This window comes from Carettochelys insculpta, chromosome 15 (genome assembly GCF_033958435.1).
Source record: "Carettochelys insculpta isolate YL-2023 chromosome 15, ASM3395843v1, whole genome shotgun sequence".
In the NCBI taxonomy this organism is placed as follows: domain Eukaryota; kingdom Metazoa; phylum Chordata; order Testudines; family Carettochelyidae; genus Carettochelys; species Carettochelys insculpta.
The window spans coordinates 1402572-1416752 of NC_134151.1; the positions used below are offsets into that span (position 1 = coordinate 1402572).

Genomic DNA, 14181 nt, shown 5'->3' on the forward strand with positions numbered 1-14181 from the left:
GCGTGAGCTCCTGGCAAGACACGGGGGTACCTTGCCACAATATGCATATATAATGTGTATGTATTACATGTATATTTCAAATTTGGGATTTAAATGTAGTCACACCCTTTATGTATAAAGCTAAAGAGGGATCAGATTAAATACTGGAGTCCTGTTACAGAACCTGCAAACTGCTGGGGGTGACTGGGACCGAGGCTGCTTTGGCCCCGCTGGAGCACCCTGCCTGTGGTGCACCACGGGACTGCTATGGACAGGGCCTACTGTGGCCCAGCTGAAGTACCACACCCTCCGCACATTTCATCAGTTCACTGGTGAAACCTACTGTGCCGTTGGTTAACCAATTAAATGGGATTTTATATCCCTACTCTGGGTGGGAGGTAGGGCTCTGGAGCAGGCTGGGAATGGAGTTCTGGCTGGGAGGGATGTGCAGGAGTGAGCTGAGGGTGGGGTGTCTGGAAGGGTGGGAGGATACAGGAGTGAGCTGGGGGTGGGGTGTCTGGCCAGGAGGGAGGGTGCAGGAGCCAGGGAAAATGCAGTGGGAGAGCTAGGCAGCTGGGCAGGAAGGGGGCCACAAAAGAGGGATAGGGATGGAGGGGGCTGGCCATGGCGGGGAGGGGTGCTTACCTGCCTCCTTGCTCCCCACCACTCCCAGGTACCACCCTCCACTGCTCCTATTGGCCAAAATCCACCCTTTTGTGAGCTGGGAGCCCTCCTGTGAGCTGCTTCTAGCACCAGGTTCCCCTGGCCGGGGATGGGGGAGGTGAGCAGCCCGTGGTGCCATGCTTCTCCCCTGTGTGCAGGCTCTGGGCCCCCCCCCTGCGTAGCTACCGGTTCTGAACAAAGAGATATTGATGCAGCTTTTAAAAGTCGTCTTCATTGGCACTCATGGTGCTTATTGCTTTGTAATTTTGTGAAAAACCCCTCACATGCTGGCTGGATGCTTGGCACTAGGGGCTGTGCGTTGCGCCTAGCAGGATGCTGGCTTGCTGCACGAGTGTCAGTGGGGTGAGGAAAGCAGCGAGTAACTAGCTCCTCTGGAAATGGTGGTAGAGTGAAGAGTACAATGTTTTCTTGTAACAGCCACTTACATGCCAGAAATTACTGAGGCAAAGTCCAGGCACTGGGGGAGGGGAGCGGAAATGCACGTGAGTGGCGTGACGGAGTATTTCTACCTCGTTACTTTACACCCCTGGGGTAGAGGCAGCGTGTGGGTACAGAAGGACGCCAGTGCAGTCGGGCGGCAGTGTTGGTCAGGCTGACCAGAAGGCTGCTCTGGCTGAGGGGGTTCCGGTGAGCTGCATGGGTTGGAAGGCTGGTGTGTGGACTGCCACCGCACTGTGGTTGCGTGGGCCATGGGGAAGGAGCAGCGCTGGTGCTCAGCGTGGTCTCACTTTGAGGGGACCCGTGGCAGGAGTGTGCCACGGGAGGTCCAGTGCTCACCGTGCATAGTCACACCTAGACCTTTCTCCCCCTTAACACAGCACTGACCCCCGCTGAAGGGCTTTCCCTTCACCCTCTCCCCTGCTTCTTGTCACATAGACAAAGAGCAAGGTGCACCCATGGGATGTTACTGGGGTTAGCTCCCAGCAGCATATGTCCCAAAGTCTGAGGCTGCAGAGTTGAGGTTTCCAGTATTCCCACTCCCTCTCCTCGGCAAACATCATTGTACCTGAGAAGCACACTCACTCATACCACCCCAGACAGGTTAGGTCGTGCTCTGTTTTAGGGGGTCATTGGCCTGGGCTTTTCATTCCCGCTCCTTTTGTACCCCATGGGAGGGGTGAGGAGTGAGGCTGTGCTCCCGTCAAAGGCAGGCATTTCTCTGGCCTTTTAGTGTTTTGCCAGCTCCTGACCCCTTGTCCCTCCCGACTGGTCGCTTGACCTTGTTTTTAGATAAGCATGGAGACCATCTTCAGCTGCGGGCACCTGGTGTAGGCAAAACAACTGTTGCTAGGTCTGTCTTTTTGGTTTTAGTAAGAATTGTTTGTTCATGCAGATTAGTAAAAATGCGTGTATATAACAAAAACCAAACAAGACTCAAAATACTGTTTTGGGCAAACTGCAGGCCTGGATTGTACATTAACACTGAAACTTCAAAAAAAAAGTCCTCTTGCGCAGAGCTGATGGGGTGCAGCCAGGTGGTAGGCAGGGAGATCTGCGGCTGGAGGTGGAGCTTGCTATGTTGTCAGAAGAGAAAATCTCATGGGTTAAGTAGATACTACTTGAGCTGTCCCTCACCCTTGGTGCTTCCACAGAGCAGTTGGCTGTAACCCTTGACTCTCAGATTTCACATCTTCGTGAAGGATGCTCAGGAGCAGTATGAAAAGCTGCAGCTGATGCATGCGCACATGGAGAACCTCTTTAGGGAGATGGGCCAGTATTTCCTGTTTGACCCCAAGAAAGTGTCCATCGAAGAGTTCTTCACAGATCTGCACAACTTCAGGAACATGTTTCTGGTGAGCAGGGACCCTTGTTCTCCTCCAGCCACTGAGCTCAGACCTTTCCAGCCTGGGCAATGGTTTCTCACTGGGAAGGCGACTCTGTACAGTTTGTCCTCCCCCACCCCCACCCTGCCCCCTCGCCAACCTTCACACCATCAGCCGCTTCCCAGCAAGCCGCTTGCCTCCTTTGCAGCAAGCTGTCAAGGAGAACCAGAAGCGACGCGAGACAGAGGAGAAGATGCGCCGTGCTAAACTGGCGAAGGAGAAAGCTGAGAAGGAAAGGCTGGAGAAGCAGCAGAAGAGAGAGCAGCTGATAGACATGAATGCAGGTACTAAAGGCCCTGGGGTGATATGCTCTGGTCTGAAGGCAAAGTTGTAGCAGTAGTGGAGGCTGTGAGATGTGAGAGAGGAGTAATGCACTTGGCTCTGGCTCCACATGGCTCCCCAAAGTGGCTGGTATGTCTGCCAGCAATGGCTGCGGGGAGAGGGGAGGTAGCTGTGTGCAGCTGCAGACCGCAGGCACCGTTCCCAGCCGATGGGGTCTGTGGAGGGTGGTGCCTGCCAGCAGGGGCAGTGTGCAGAGACTTCCTGTCTCGGGGCTGCAGGGGCCAGGGCAGCCTGGGAGCCTGCCTTAGCCCTGCTGCGTTGCAGCACTGGTAATACCACAGGCCAGATTAAAAGCTTTGGTGGGCCCTGTGTGGCCTGCAGGCTGTTCCCTGCAAGCTGGGCGGCTTGTGTGACCACGCTGGAGAGACTCCAGGGCTGCCCACAGCCAGGTTGTGTCTGCTGATGACTTGCACACAGATGGAAAAATTCTGCCCAGGGACAAGGATTGAAGGAAATGTTGCCCAGCCCTGTTCTCTCTTCTCCTCTGCTCCATGGCCAGGCTGACCCCTGCTGCACTTCACACTGTAGCAGGAAGATTCTCCCCAGCCTGGCCTCTGAGCTGTGCACCTCCAGATCGCTGTGTACTGCAGGGCTTCTCCAGAGCGCTCACGTGCCCCTGGAGTAGAGCACCTTGGGCTGGCCGCAGTACAGCAGGGGAATGACTGATCACTTCGAGTGTGATAATTTCCACCGCCATCGCACCACCCCACCCCAACCTGCTGCTTCAAACTGCAAAGCAGCCGGAAGGGCTCTGGGGGCCACAGCTTGAGAGTCATTTCCTAGAGATGTAATTTAATTTCTTAGCACGTCCCATTCGCTGCAGCCACAAACCTGTTGGCTGTGTGGTTCCAGATGAACAAGGAGTCTCCACCGTTGTCTTTGTATGCTAAAGCAAATCCTTGAGTCCAATGGCTGGTGCTTCAGCCAGGTCTTTTTCCCTCTGTGAATGCAGTGGGTTTTTCCTCAGCTGTCTCCTTGGCCCTCTTCTAGATGGCTTGGTACCTGAGGATATTAACGAAGCATCTAATGATGGGCTAGTGGGCGTATGTTGCTAGGCCTGGCACAGCTGTGGAAAGCCCTGTCCCAGCCCCTAAGATGCAGCTGAGTGACACTCTCTGGAGTGGCCATGTGCTGTTCAGTGACCTTCTCAGTCTTAACCCCAGCAAACTTTCGCTCCACACAAAGGGTGGCCTGTCTGTGAACCAGGGGTCTTGTGCAAGACTTTGGTTAAGTGCTGTAACCCAAGAAATAGCTCCTGTCTCTAGGAGCTCCTGGGCTGTCCCCATGAACAGGCATAGTCTGCTGTGTGCTACCAGACACGCTCCTTTGTTACAGCATATGGACTCAGTTACTGCCCTTTCCATAGACTTCCTGCCTCTCGCTTCATTTCTGGAAACATAGCCCCTTCCTGCTGCCTGTGAGAACGTGTGCAATAAAATGCTGCAAGGGGCTCCCTGGGCAGTCCTCCTCCCTCCCAGCTTCTTTGGCTTTTCAAGCAGGCCAGTCCTGTGGTGGAGCCTGTACTGGTGACAGCGACCCCTCCCCAGGGCCTAGCAAAGATGGGAGGGAGTTTTTGAGCTCTGTAAGTGCACATTCAGTGACTGCCTAACTCTCCTTGGAGAAGGATCCCCAGCGCGGCATCTGCCCAGCTCCCTCTTCTGCTTGCTTGGAGCCAACACTTTCCTCTGCAGAGCTGTCGTGCTCTCACCTTGTTTCTCTCCTCACCCCCGCAAAGAAGCTGAGGGACAGTGATGACTAGCTGGTGGCTCTTTGTATCTCTGGGTTTCTTTCTTGGCTGTTTTCTTGTGCAGCCCCTGGGCTCCCCAGAGAAGCTGTGTGCTAGTGTTCTCCCCCAAGAGTGTTCCCTGGTGGATAGTCCCTTTGCTCAAGAGTTGGCCTGCCGTCAGCTCTGGCTCCGCTGTGCCGCGGGAGCCCAGGAATGCAGCACTGCAGCAGCTGAATGCTTGAACCGTCGTTTAAAGCTTGATCTCATGGAGAGCTCCAGCACGGAATTGTTAAAATAAGCAAATGTACAATTTAATGAGTTCCATCTCCTCCCCTGGCACATAGCAGAAGGGGGAGGCCTGTGCCAAGCAGGCACTGCTCAACAAGAGCACATTCCTTTCACATCTGCCTTCAATCATGTCCCCTTTGGAGTCCCCTGGCTCTTGGAGCTGGCTGCCTGTGGTTTTCTAGCACTGCTGCTGGTGTCAGTCCTGCTCGCCCCTTCACCCCCAGCAGAGGAGGGGTGGTGGGAAATGAGTAAGCAGTAATTCGACCCTCCAAAATGCCTTTCTTTCCCCCGGCTGGGGGCGATCCTTGGGCAAGCCTTTCTGTCAAGGCCCAAGGGTTCAGCAAAGCTCCCGCACAGGGCTAAAGTCGTCACCCGAGAGCCCGCCGTTGGGAGTGGAGGGGCTTGTTAACAGAAGTTTGTGCTGTCTGTGTTGTGCTGGAAGAGAGTCCACAAACATCTGAGGCATTGCCCATCATCGTGTGTGTGTGTGAGAGAGAGGGAGAGAGAGCGCAATTCAGGCTAAGGATAAGGGGCCCAGTGAATAGCCCAGGCCCTGAGGGGTCTGGGATCCCCACCCAGCTAGCACCGTGCATGTCACAGGAGCTTTGCCCCCACTGCAGTGGTTAGTGCTGCATGGCTCTGTACACCCCTGCACAGCAGTTAGTACAGCGCATGTCCCAGGCGGTGCTCCCACGGGGGGGTGCCGAACCTTTCCCAGCACCCCAAGCTCCTGACATGTATTTAAATTCCTCCTTCACCTCTCACTTCTGCCCCCTGCCCCCAAGGAATAGATCCCCTCCCAGCTTCTGGCTCAGCAGCTGTCACCTGAAGCCAAGTATCAGGGTGGTACCCGTGTTACTGTGTCCGCAGTACCAAGGAGTTGAGTGGAATGCCCAGGTGTGCTGACTCTGGCTGGTGCTCGCTTTCCCGAGGGAGCAAATTCCCACACCGCGGTCCCTGCTGCACCCTGCCGGCTTGGCCCTGGGCTGGAGTGCTGTTTTCTGCCAGCTGAATACTCCGCCTGCTTCACCCGTCCATCCTGGAGGCCACAAGGGCCTGGGGCTGGCAGGGCCGTGGCAGGGAAGAAGGGTGCAGTCTGTGGCTGGGGTGACTAAGACAATGAGTTCTTAGGTTTCCATGGGGGCCAGGAGCAGCGGTGGATGAAAGGCTGTGAACCACTGAACTAGAGGGTGGACGTTAGCTCCGTTTGGACGTGAATGGAGCAGTCAGCTCTGCGGGCAGCTTCCCCAATCTTCCACTTTGCTTCTTGTCTAGTCTGTGGTGGATTTAAAGCAGCAGCCCTGTCTCAGCTCCCCTAGGCTCCTGGGTACAGTCAGCACGCTTCCTGGGCTGCCATGCAGCCTCCCCATCGAGTGGGCCTGGAGCAGCAGTAGCATCTCCGGGTCATACCCAGGCCACGAAGCAGCGGGGAAAGGAGCTGAGAGGCAGCACCTGGCTGCGGTGGGCAGACTTCCTATGGCTCTCACGGTCTCCTCCCCAGAGCGCGCAGCTCAAGGCAGCAGGCGCTAGCAGGGATGGCGTCATGCGTGAGAGCAGTGTGCTCTGCGGCCAGCCCTAGACGAAGAGGCTCGGCCATCGCTGCGGGCCCTTCCCAAGGCGCTGAGCCGGTGGTACGTGCCACGCTCAGGCTAGTGATGCAGCCCAGTCGGGCTGAGTGGTGTTGGACCTTCAGCCGCGCAAGCCCCGGGATTGCCCCTCGCCTGGTAGTGCCTCTCCTGGCATTTGCAGCTTCCTTTGGGTGTGTCCCCCCGTGTGTTCACTGGCTGCTGCTGCAAGTTGGGAATGTAGGTCAGGTGCGGTGGGTTGTTCTGGCAGCAGGTGGCACGGTGGGCAGCATGGCTGGCGCCACTCGAGCGCTGACAGATGTTCTAATGTGATTTCATAGACTTAGGTTTCATCCGGAGCTGTTGTCATGGCAGCAGATTTGCAGAGTGCTCCTGTGTTCATCGTTAACTCCTGCCGGGCCAGCCGGGCTGTAAGGGGGCAGAGGGAGCGCCTGAGGGGCTTTCCCAGCTCACTTTCCCCTCCTTGGACACAGCTGTGAGGCAGGGAACGTGAGGGCGTTTGCTGGGCTCTCCTGAAAGGCAGACCCACAGGGTCTCGCTCCTGCATTGAACTGGATTACTGGCACCAGCTAAATCCCCAGCTGCTGGTGCATGGGGAACAGCCGGATGTTCAGGGAGGAGATTTGTCTTCACTCAGAACTCTGTGTTTCTAGAGCCCTTTAAAAACTCCAATCCAGTAGCGCTGTAAAGACCAACGAAATAATTTATTAGGTGATGAGCTTTCGTGGGACAGACCCTAGACTAATTCTGGTCTGAAGAAGTGGGTCTGTCCCACAAGAGCTCATCACCTGTTAAATTATTTTGTTAGTCTTTAAAGTGCATGGGCCTGCTCTTTTGTTTTGATAGAATCTAGACTAACACGGGTCCCTCTCTATTACTATTTAAAACTGCAGCTACCGCTGCATGGCCGCGGGGCGGGGCGGGGGGGTCTGCATTCTGCCAACGAGTCCTGGGGCTGTTTTCTGCACTCTCGGAACACCGCTTGTCCCTGGGAGCAGAGCCTGGGGCTCCCTCCCGCAGGAGCTGTGCACCCTTTGGGGGAGGGGAAGATGGAGCTGCACATCTGCTGTGTGGCTCCTGGGCCAAGGCTACCTGGTGGGCAGGAGAAGGCAGTGGTGCTGCATGGCCTCTGTTACATTAGTGCCACGTGTGGCTCTGCTGGTGCATGTTCTGTGCACGCAGTGACACGCTCCCCGCCAAGGCAAGAGGGCAGCGTAGTCTCCTGTGGGTCAGAGCACTGGCTAGTGTGTGGAGGGCTCAGGGTGGAGGGAATGGCACTAATGACTGGAGGCTGTAAAATCGGAGGACCAGAAAACAAGTGAGCCAAGCAGAGGTGGTGAGAGAGGCTGCCAGAGCCTCCGCCCTCCCCTCCTGTCTCAGCCTTTCTGGCACGTTCGCCGAAGCTTTCCCTTCTCTCAAAGGCCCCAGCTGCTGGTAGTTTGCTGCTGACTGGAGCCTCAGTGTTTTCCCTGTGACCCATTCCCTGCGCCGTTAGCCGTCAGCCACACTGCGGGGAGGGAGGATTCCTAAGCAGTCTCCACAGCTTCTGTGCAGAGCGCGGTGTTCCAGAGAGGCCAGCACCTTCCTTGTGTGTGCTGGGTTTGGGAAAGTGGTGCTTTTCCTCTTCCGTGTGTATGGGGCGCAGGGACATTTCCTCTCTCTCTGTCCCTGACAACAGGGGCAGCTGCCCTACCCCCTTTAAATTGCTTCCAGGTGGTGCTTAGAGCTGCCTGCCTGGGGTCCCTCCCCTGCTGGAAGCATGGAGCCCAGGGGCCTGGCAATTCCCCCAGTGTGACAGGAGGGGAAGAGTCCGTTCTCTGTCTTCCCCTCAGTAGGAATGGTTCTCTCCCTGCTCCCCGTCACTAGGCGCGGGTGGGGCAGGTATGGGCGTTTTGTCTCCTTCCCCGCAGGCGAGGGGGAGGGAGGATTGCTAGCCCTGCAGCTCTCTCTCGTGGGTGAGTGCCCGTGCCCGTGTGCAGTGGGGAGGGAGGAGTCGGGGTGGCAGACCTGCACTGAGCACAGTACGTGTCCCCATTTATTTCCTCTTGTCCTCATAGAGGGTGATGAGACGGGGGTGATGGACAGCCTGCTGGAGGCCCTGCAGTCAGGAGCAGCGTTCCGGAGGAAGAGGGCACCTCGCCAGGGTAAGCATTGCGTGGCAGTCAGCTGGCACAGGGGAACACGTGTTACTGTGGATGCTACTCCTTTGCCTGTCTCAGCCTTTTCAGCTCCTGTGATGGAGTGGGGGATACCTGTGTGTGTGTGAGGGGCTTACAGAGGGTGTGGGGCTCCTGCTGAGGGTAACCCTGACAACCAGGTAACACCTTTGTACTGCAGACAAAGGAGGAGGTGGAGCCTGAGGGGTTTGAATTGGAACTGGGAGTTGGAAGCAGTTAGTCTGGGCTGGGAGAGAGAGAGAGACAAAGGAGGGGGCCAGGCCCCAGCTCTGGGGGCCCCTCGGGGCCTCCTCTCCCCAACATGGATTGGACTGGCTGTCTCTGCCTGCTGTACTGACTCCTCTGTATGATGCTGTGTCCTGTCGGCTAATAAACCTGCTGTTTTCCTGCTGAGTGAGAGACTCTCCTGCCTGCGGACAGGGTGCAGAGCTTGGGGGACCCCAGAACCCCATCACACTGGTGTCAGAAGTGGGATGTTCTGCACCCCGAGGATGGAGCATCCAGCAGTAAGTGACCGGGGCCCCGGAAGAAGTGGGGCCTGCGAGACCCAGGTGTGCTGAAGGGCAGTGAGGTGCAGTTCCCCAAGGCGGAGGGGCCTGCGGCCGAACCCAAGCAACTGCGGTCGTGGTCCTCGAGAGGGGGTGTCACACCCGAGGAGGGGTTACTCCTGGGAATCTGCTGGAGTCGGTCCCAGAAGGTGGAGGGGCCGAGAGCCCAACCCCCAGGAACAAGTGACCCCTGAGGAGGCTGACGCTGAATGAGTTCTTCCCAAGACAGTGTGCTCATGGTCCCTGAGAGCGGGTGTCGCACTGAAGAAGGGGTTCCGCTGGGAGTCTGTTGGAGTCGGTCCCAGAGGGCGGAGGGGCCTACAGCCTAACCCCGGGCAGCTTGTGACCCGCAAGAAGCCTGGCACACTGAAGGGATTCTTCCAGGAATCGTGGGGTGCAGAGGGCATCAGCCTGAGAGCCTGCAACCACGCTGAGCAACTCCGCTGTGAAGTGGCAGCACCTGGAAACTGAATCGAGATTAAAGAAGCTGGACAAGGCAGCGTGGATGTGCAGTGGCAGAGCTGAGGGTTAAGGAAAATCCTGCAGAGGTGAGCCCGGATGGGGGCAGGGAACCCTGGACTGCATGGAGCTCTGAACCAAGTGGACTGCCACTGCTCAAGGAGGGAAGGAGCGATTCCAACCCATCATCTACTAGTGGCCAAGACAGACCTGCGGAGAGTTTTCCAGGCCTGGGCCGAGGAAGGTGCCTGTGTGTCTGTGCAGGAAAGCAGCTGATCCACTGGGAATGGCAAGTTGTCTCTGAGAGAAGCTGCTCCACCTTCTGTGTGTGTGTGGAGACCAGCCGGGGGACTGGGAGAAAGGAGAGAGTGTCTCCCATTGTCTGTCTGTGTTGAACAGCAGCAGCAGCAGCCTGGGGAGAGAGCAGAGCCTGCATTTGGAAAAGGTGCCAATGAGGAAACTAGCCCATTGTCTGAGGAAGATTCACCAGCCTGGGGTGGCTGGAGAAGGAACCACCAGGAAAGAGCATTCCAGGTGTGACTCTGAATCCAGCCATGGGGGCTGGAGCAGAGGGAATGGCTCTGGGATGGGCAGTGGTGTCCCTGCTAAGGACACTGGTCCTTGGTGCAAGAAAAGTGCTTCTGCTTCTGGGGAAGTGAATCCTTTGCCTGAGCCTGTGGGGGCTCGAGATGGAGCCAAGATCCCAGAGCTGGATCTGAGGGCAGCTGGAGCCCAGATGGGAAGTGGGCCTGCCTCTGTGTCTGTCAGGGGGGATGATGCTTTAACTCGGTCTGATCCAGTTAGTATCATCAGGGAATCCCAGAGACCAGACGATTCTGGTACTTGTTCTTTGCCTGATGCTGAGGTGTTACTGGGAGGGGGTGAGACGGCTCTGTCCTACCAGAGTCATCCTCTCGCCAGGACACAAGAACAGACGGGCAATGGAGTTATGCTGACTGATGAAGATAAAGGAGCTGGTAGCAGAAGGGAGGAAAGGGACCCTGACCTTCTGTCTCGTGGTACTGGCTGTCTGCCTGGAGGGGGATTACATGGGAATCTGCCTGATGGGCCAGAAGTGATCCGGGGTGTAGGTGAAACCCAGGAGCTGGTTGTGGCTCAAGGGAGCAGTGCCCCTGTGGAGGCAGACAGGGATGAGCTGTTGTTTGGGGGAGCTCTTGAGGAAGAGAATTTCCCTGAAACTTTTCCTGACCTGTCTGTGGGTACTGCAGAAAATGGGAGTGAGGTGGAGGAGAGTGAACAGGAAAGGTGCTTGTCTGTAAGCACCAGAGCAGCCCTTTGCCTGGGGAGAAGTTTGTTTCAGCTCCTGATGGCCAGGACCTGCCTGAGTGTGAAACCACTGGCTGTGCTCTGCAAGGGTCCAAAGCAGGCAGGGTAAAAGTTTCTCAGGAACTGGAAGTTGATGCAAGTAAAGTGAAAACTATCAGGGAGTGTGAGCAGCCCTGTAAGAACCAAGTAAAACAGCTGCACAGTCAGTCTCTGTAGGATGCAGGAGAGGGCCAGCAATTCCCCATCTCCAGATGGTGGAAACACTTATATTCTTATACTGGACTCCACTTCTGATTCCATGGGGAGGCAGTAGTTGGAGGGGGAAGGACAAAGGAGCTGTGGTCCTGGTGGGCCAGTAAGGGATAAACAGGGATTCCTCCATGTGGATTCTGCGTCTGGGACTCACAAAACAACTCTCAGAAAGCAGTTTGGTTTGCAAATTTCCAGGCTGGCTGGGAGGGGGCCGTCTCCCTGAGATCATCAATGGCCCAGCTCTTGTTAGAAGGGAGGGCACAGCCAGAGAGATCAAATTTCCACCCCAGGGGGCAAGAGAGAAGATTAGAACTTGATGGTGCTAAGAAAGGCTTCAGCCATTTATCCCCAAAATACCAGATTTTCAAGGATGGTGCACAAAAGTTGTGGTCTACCAAAGAGCAACGTAAATGTGCAGTTGCAATGGGGTTGTTCTGTTACTCACGCTGACTGCTGTAACCAAGGGGTGCTGCTACCAAAAGCTGTAGAATTGTACCATGCACTGAATGTTTGGAAAGAGCCATGTGACATGATGACATTGATGTAGAAGCATGAGTTGTATGTTGAAGGAATCTGTACTCTGAAATGTCACCATTGTTCCCTGTAACTAGTCTTGCAACCTCTGACATGAGGAGGAACATTCCATACCTATTGTGTGGCATGGAAGGGGAAACTGAGGCACACAGCCATTGTGGTGGTCTGGCTAAATGCCAAGGGTGGAAGCATTTGTACCTTCTTTTACTGGACTGTAACTGAATTCCAGACATTGGCCGGAGCAGCTGTATGGGCTGGTGGTCAGATGGGGCAGGACCCAGACCACAAAAGACCTGTTTGATCTGTTGGTGCTGCAGCATCTGTATGGGCTCTGCCCACCCGACTTGAGAATGTGGCTGACGGACCGGGGCCGAAGCAGGGAGACCGACCAACCCAAGGGAACTAAAGGGACTTGCCCGGCTGCATCACATGAAAAGGGCCAAGACCAAGCTCCTGACTTGGAGCCTCCCCCAGCAGGACTATGACGTGGAGGTGGTGCACATCGAGGGGAGAACAGAGGGTACAGCCGATGCCCTGTCACAAGGGGAGAGCCCCGAACTTCCCCAGGTCACTGGCTGAGTGACCCCGCTCAGTTCGGTCTGGAAGGGGGGAGAGATGTGATGGAGTGGGGGATACCTGTGTGTGTGTGAGGGGCTTACAGAGGGTGTGGGGCTCCTGCTGAGGGTAACCCTGACAACCAGGTAACACCTTTGTACTGCAGACAAAGGAGGAGGTGGAGCCTGAGGGGTTTGAATTGGAACTGGGAGTTGGAAGCAGTTAGTCTGGGCTGGGAGAGAGAGAGAGACAAAGGAGGGGGCCAGGCCCCAGCTCTGGGGGCCCCTCGGGGCCTCCTCTCCCCAACATGGATTGGACTGGCTGTCTCTGCCTGCTGTACTGACTCCTCTGTATGATGCTGTGTCCTGTCGGCTAATAAACCTGCTGTTTTCCTGCTGAGTGAGAGACTCTCCTGCCTGCGGACAGGGTGCAGAGCTTGGGGGACCCCAGAACCCCATCACAGCTCCCCCGCAGTGGGTGTTTCTCAGTAATGGAGAACAAGTTTGCATGCAGACTTTGATCCTGCCTTTGGTTCCCCATGTGCTGTTTGCGGCACTTCACTCAAATGACCTGGCGTAAACTGCAGGAGCGGGATTTTGACAGTCAAGAAGCAGAAAGACGTGTATAGCTGTGAATGCATCTGAGGAGGGAGGAGTGATCAAACCCCCAAGTTCCTGGCGTGAGAGAGGTGGGGAGGGGTAGGAAGAAGAAAGCAATCCCACCCCTGAAAGATGGGCAAGTGAAGAAGGGGCAGGCGGGTGGACAAAACAAAGATATTTGCGAGAGCAAATGTCCAGCAGCTTAGCAGATGAGAGAGGAAGAGGAATTGGTGTGTGGTGCCCAGGGCAACTGAGACGTACCTGCTGAGATTTCCAGGTCTTGGGCTGGAGAGAAAGGGGAGGTAAGTGGGACCTGTGAAGTGCAGTTTGTCACTCTCCCGGGGGAGTGTGAGGTGCAGAAGAGAACACACGTTCCTATGAAACCAGCTGACTTCAGATCAGAGGGGACAGGAGTGGGTTTTAAATAGCAGCTCAAGGGGCTTTGGGGGAGACCACAGGCAAATGAATGCTGAAGAGGGTAGACCAGGCTGGAAAGCCCCATGGGGTTGAGGCACTTGAGAACAGGGTGATCATGGTGAGCTTGATGATGGCAGACAGCAGGGGCGAATGTGGCTGCTGAAGAATCTGTGAGGGGCTGGGTGTGGCAAAGCTGCCCAGAGCAGGCAGTGGAGTATTGGCTGTGTGAAGAATAGCTCGGTTTTCTGGGCTTAGAGGTGGCCTGTTGCAGAGGTCTCAAGGCTGGAACCTCGTCTCTGCCAGTCTCCTGAGTAGCTCGTAGCTGGGGGAAGTCACTTCCTGGGCTTTGTTTTATTTGCAACTCTCTGGTTTCTCCACTTGCCTCTGCCCTAAGTTTGCTTACTCCGCCAGTGCAGTCTGCCTGGGATACGCTGTGCTGCCCTGCACCACTGAGAGCTGTTAGTGCATTCCCTGCCCCCACATCGCTCCTCACCATCACACACCGCAGCAGCTGATGAGCCGAGGGACTGTCTGTAAATCTCACCAGCTCTGATCTTTGACTCTGTTCCCTGGGAGGCAGCTGTGTCTATTCAGAGGCGCTCGCAGCCCCTCGCTAGAATGTGAAGGAATGGAAGAGCTGACAGGCCTCTGGGGACTCGGCGTAATAGCTTCAAGGGCTCATTGTGAGGAGGCCCAGGGTCAGCAAGGGGATTGTTCCAGCTAGCCTGTTGAGAAAGGAGCCAGGCTGCTGCTGTTGGCAGGATGTGTGCACACAATAGCCCAGTGTGCCTGCAGCATGACTGTGCAATTGTCCTGTAGCCATGGCTTTAACGTGATGATTCAGGGTTGGATTGTGGCTTGGCTGATTGAACTGGTCTCCTTTTCTGTACACACCATGCTGCTCAGGCCATCTGCTCTTGGGACA

At 56.0% G+C, this 14181-nt stretch overlaps 1 protein-coding gene across 3 annotated transcripts in view; it reads left to right on the plus strand.

The window, feature by feature from the left end:
* The window catches only part of DIAPH1 (diaphanous related formin 1), a 128329-nt gene that overhangs the window by 110177 nt on the left and 3971 nt on the right, over positions 1-14181 (plus strand). For all 3 annotated transcript variants that reach the window (XM_075009907.1, XM_075009906.1, XM_075009908.1), the window contains exons 24-26: positions 2291-2456; positions 2635-2770; positions 8486-8572. In XM_075009907.1, coding sequence (XP_074866008.1) covers positions 2291-2456; positions 2635-2770; positions 8486-8572 — 389 coding nt within the window. The remainder of the gene's footprint in view (positions 1-2290; positions 2457-2634; positions 2771-8485; positions 8573-14181) is intronic.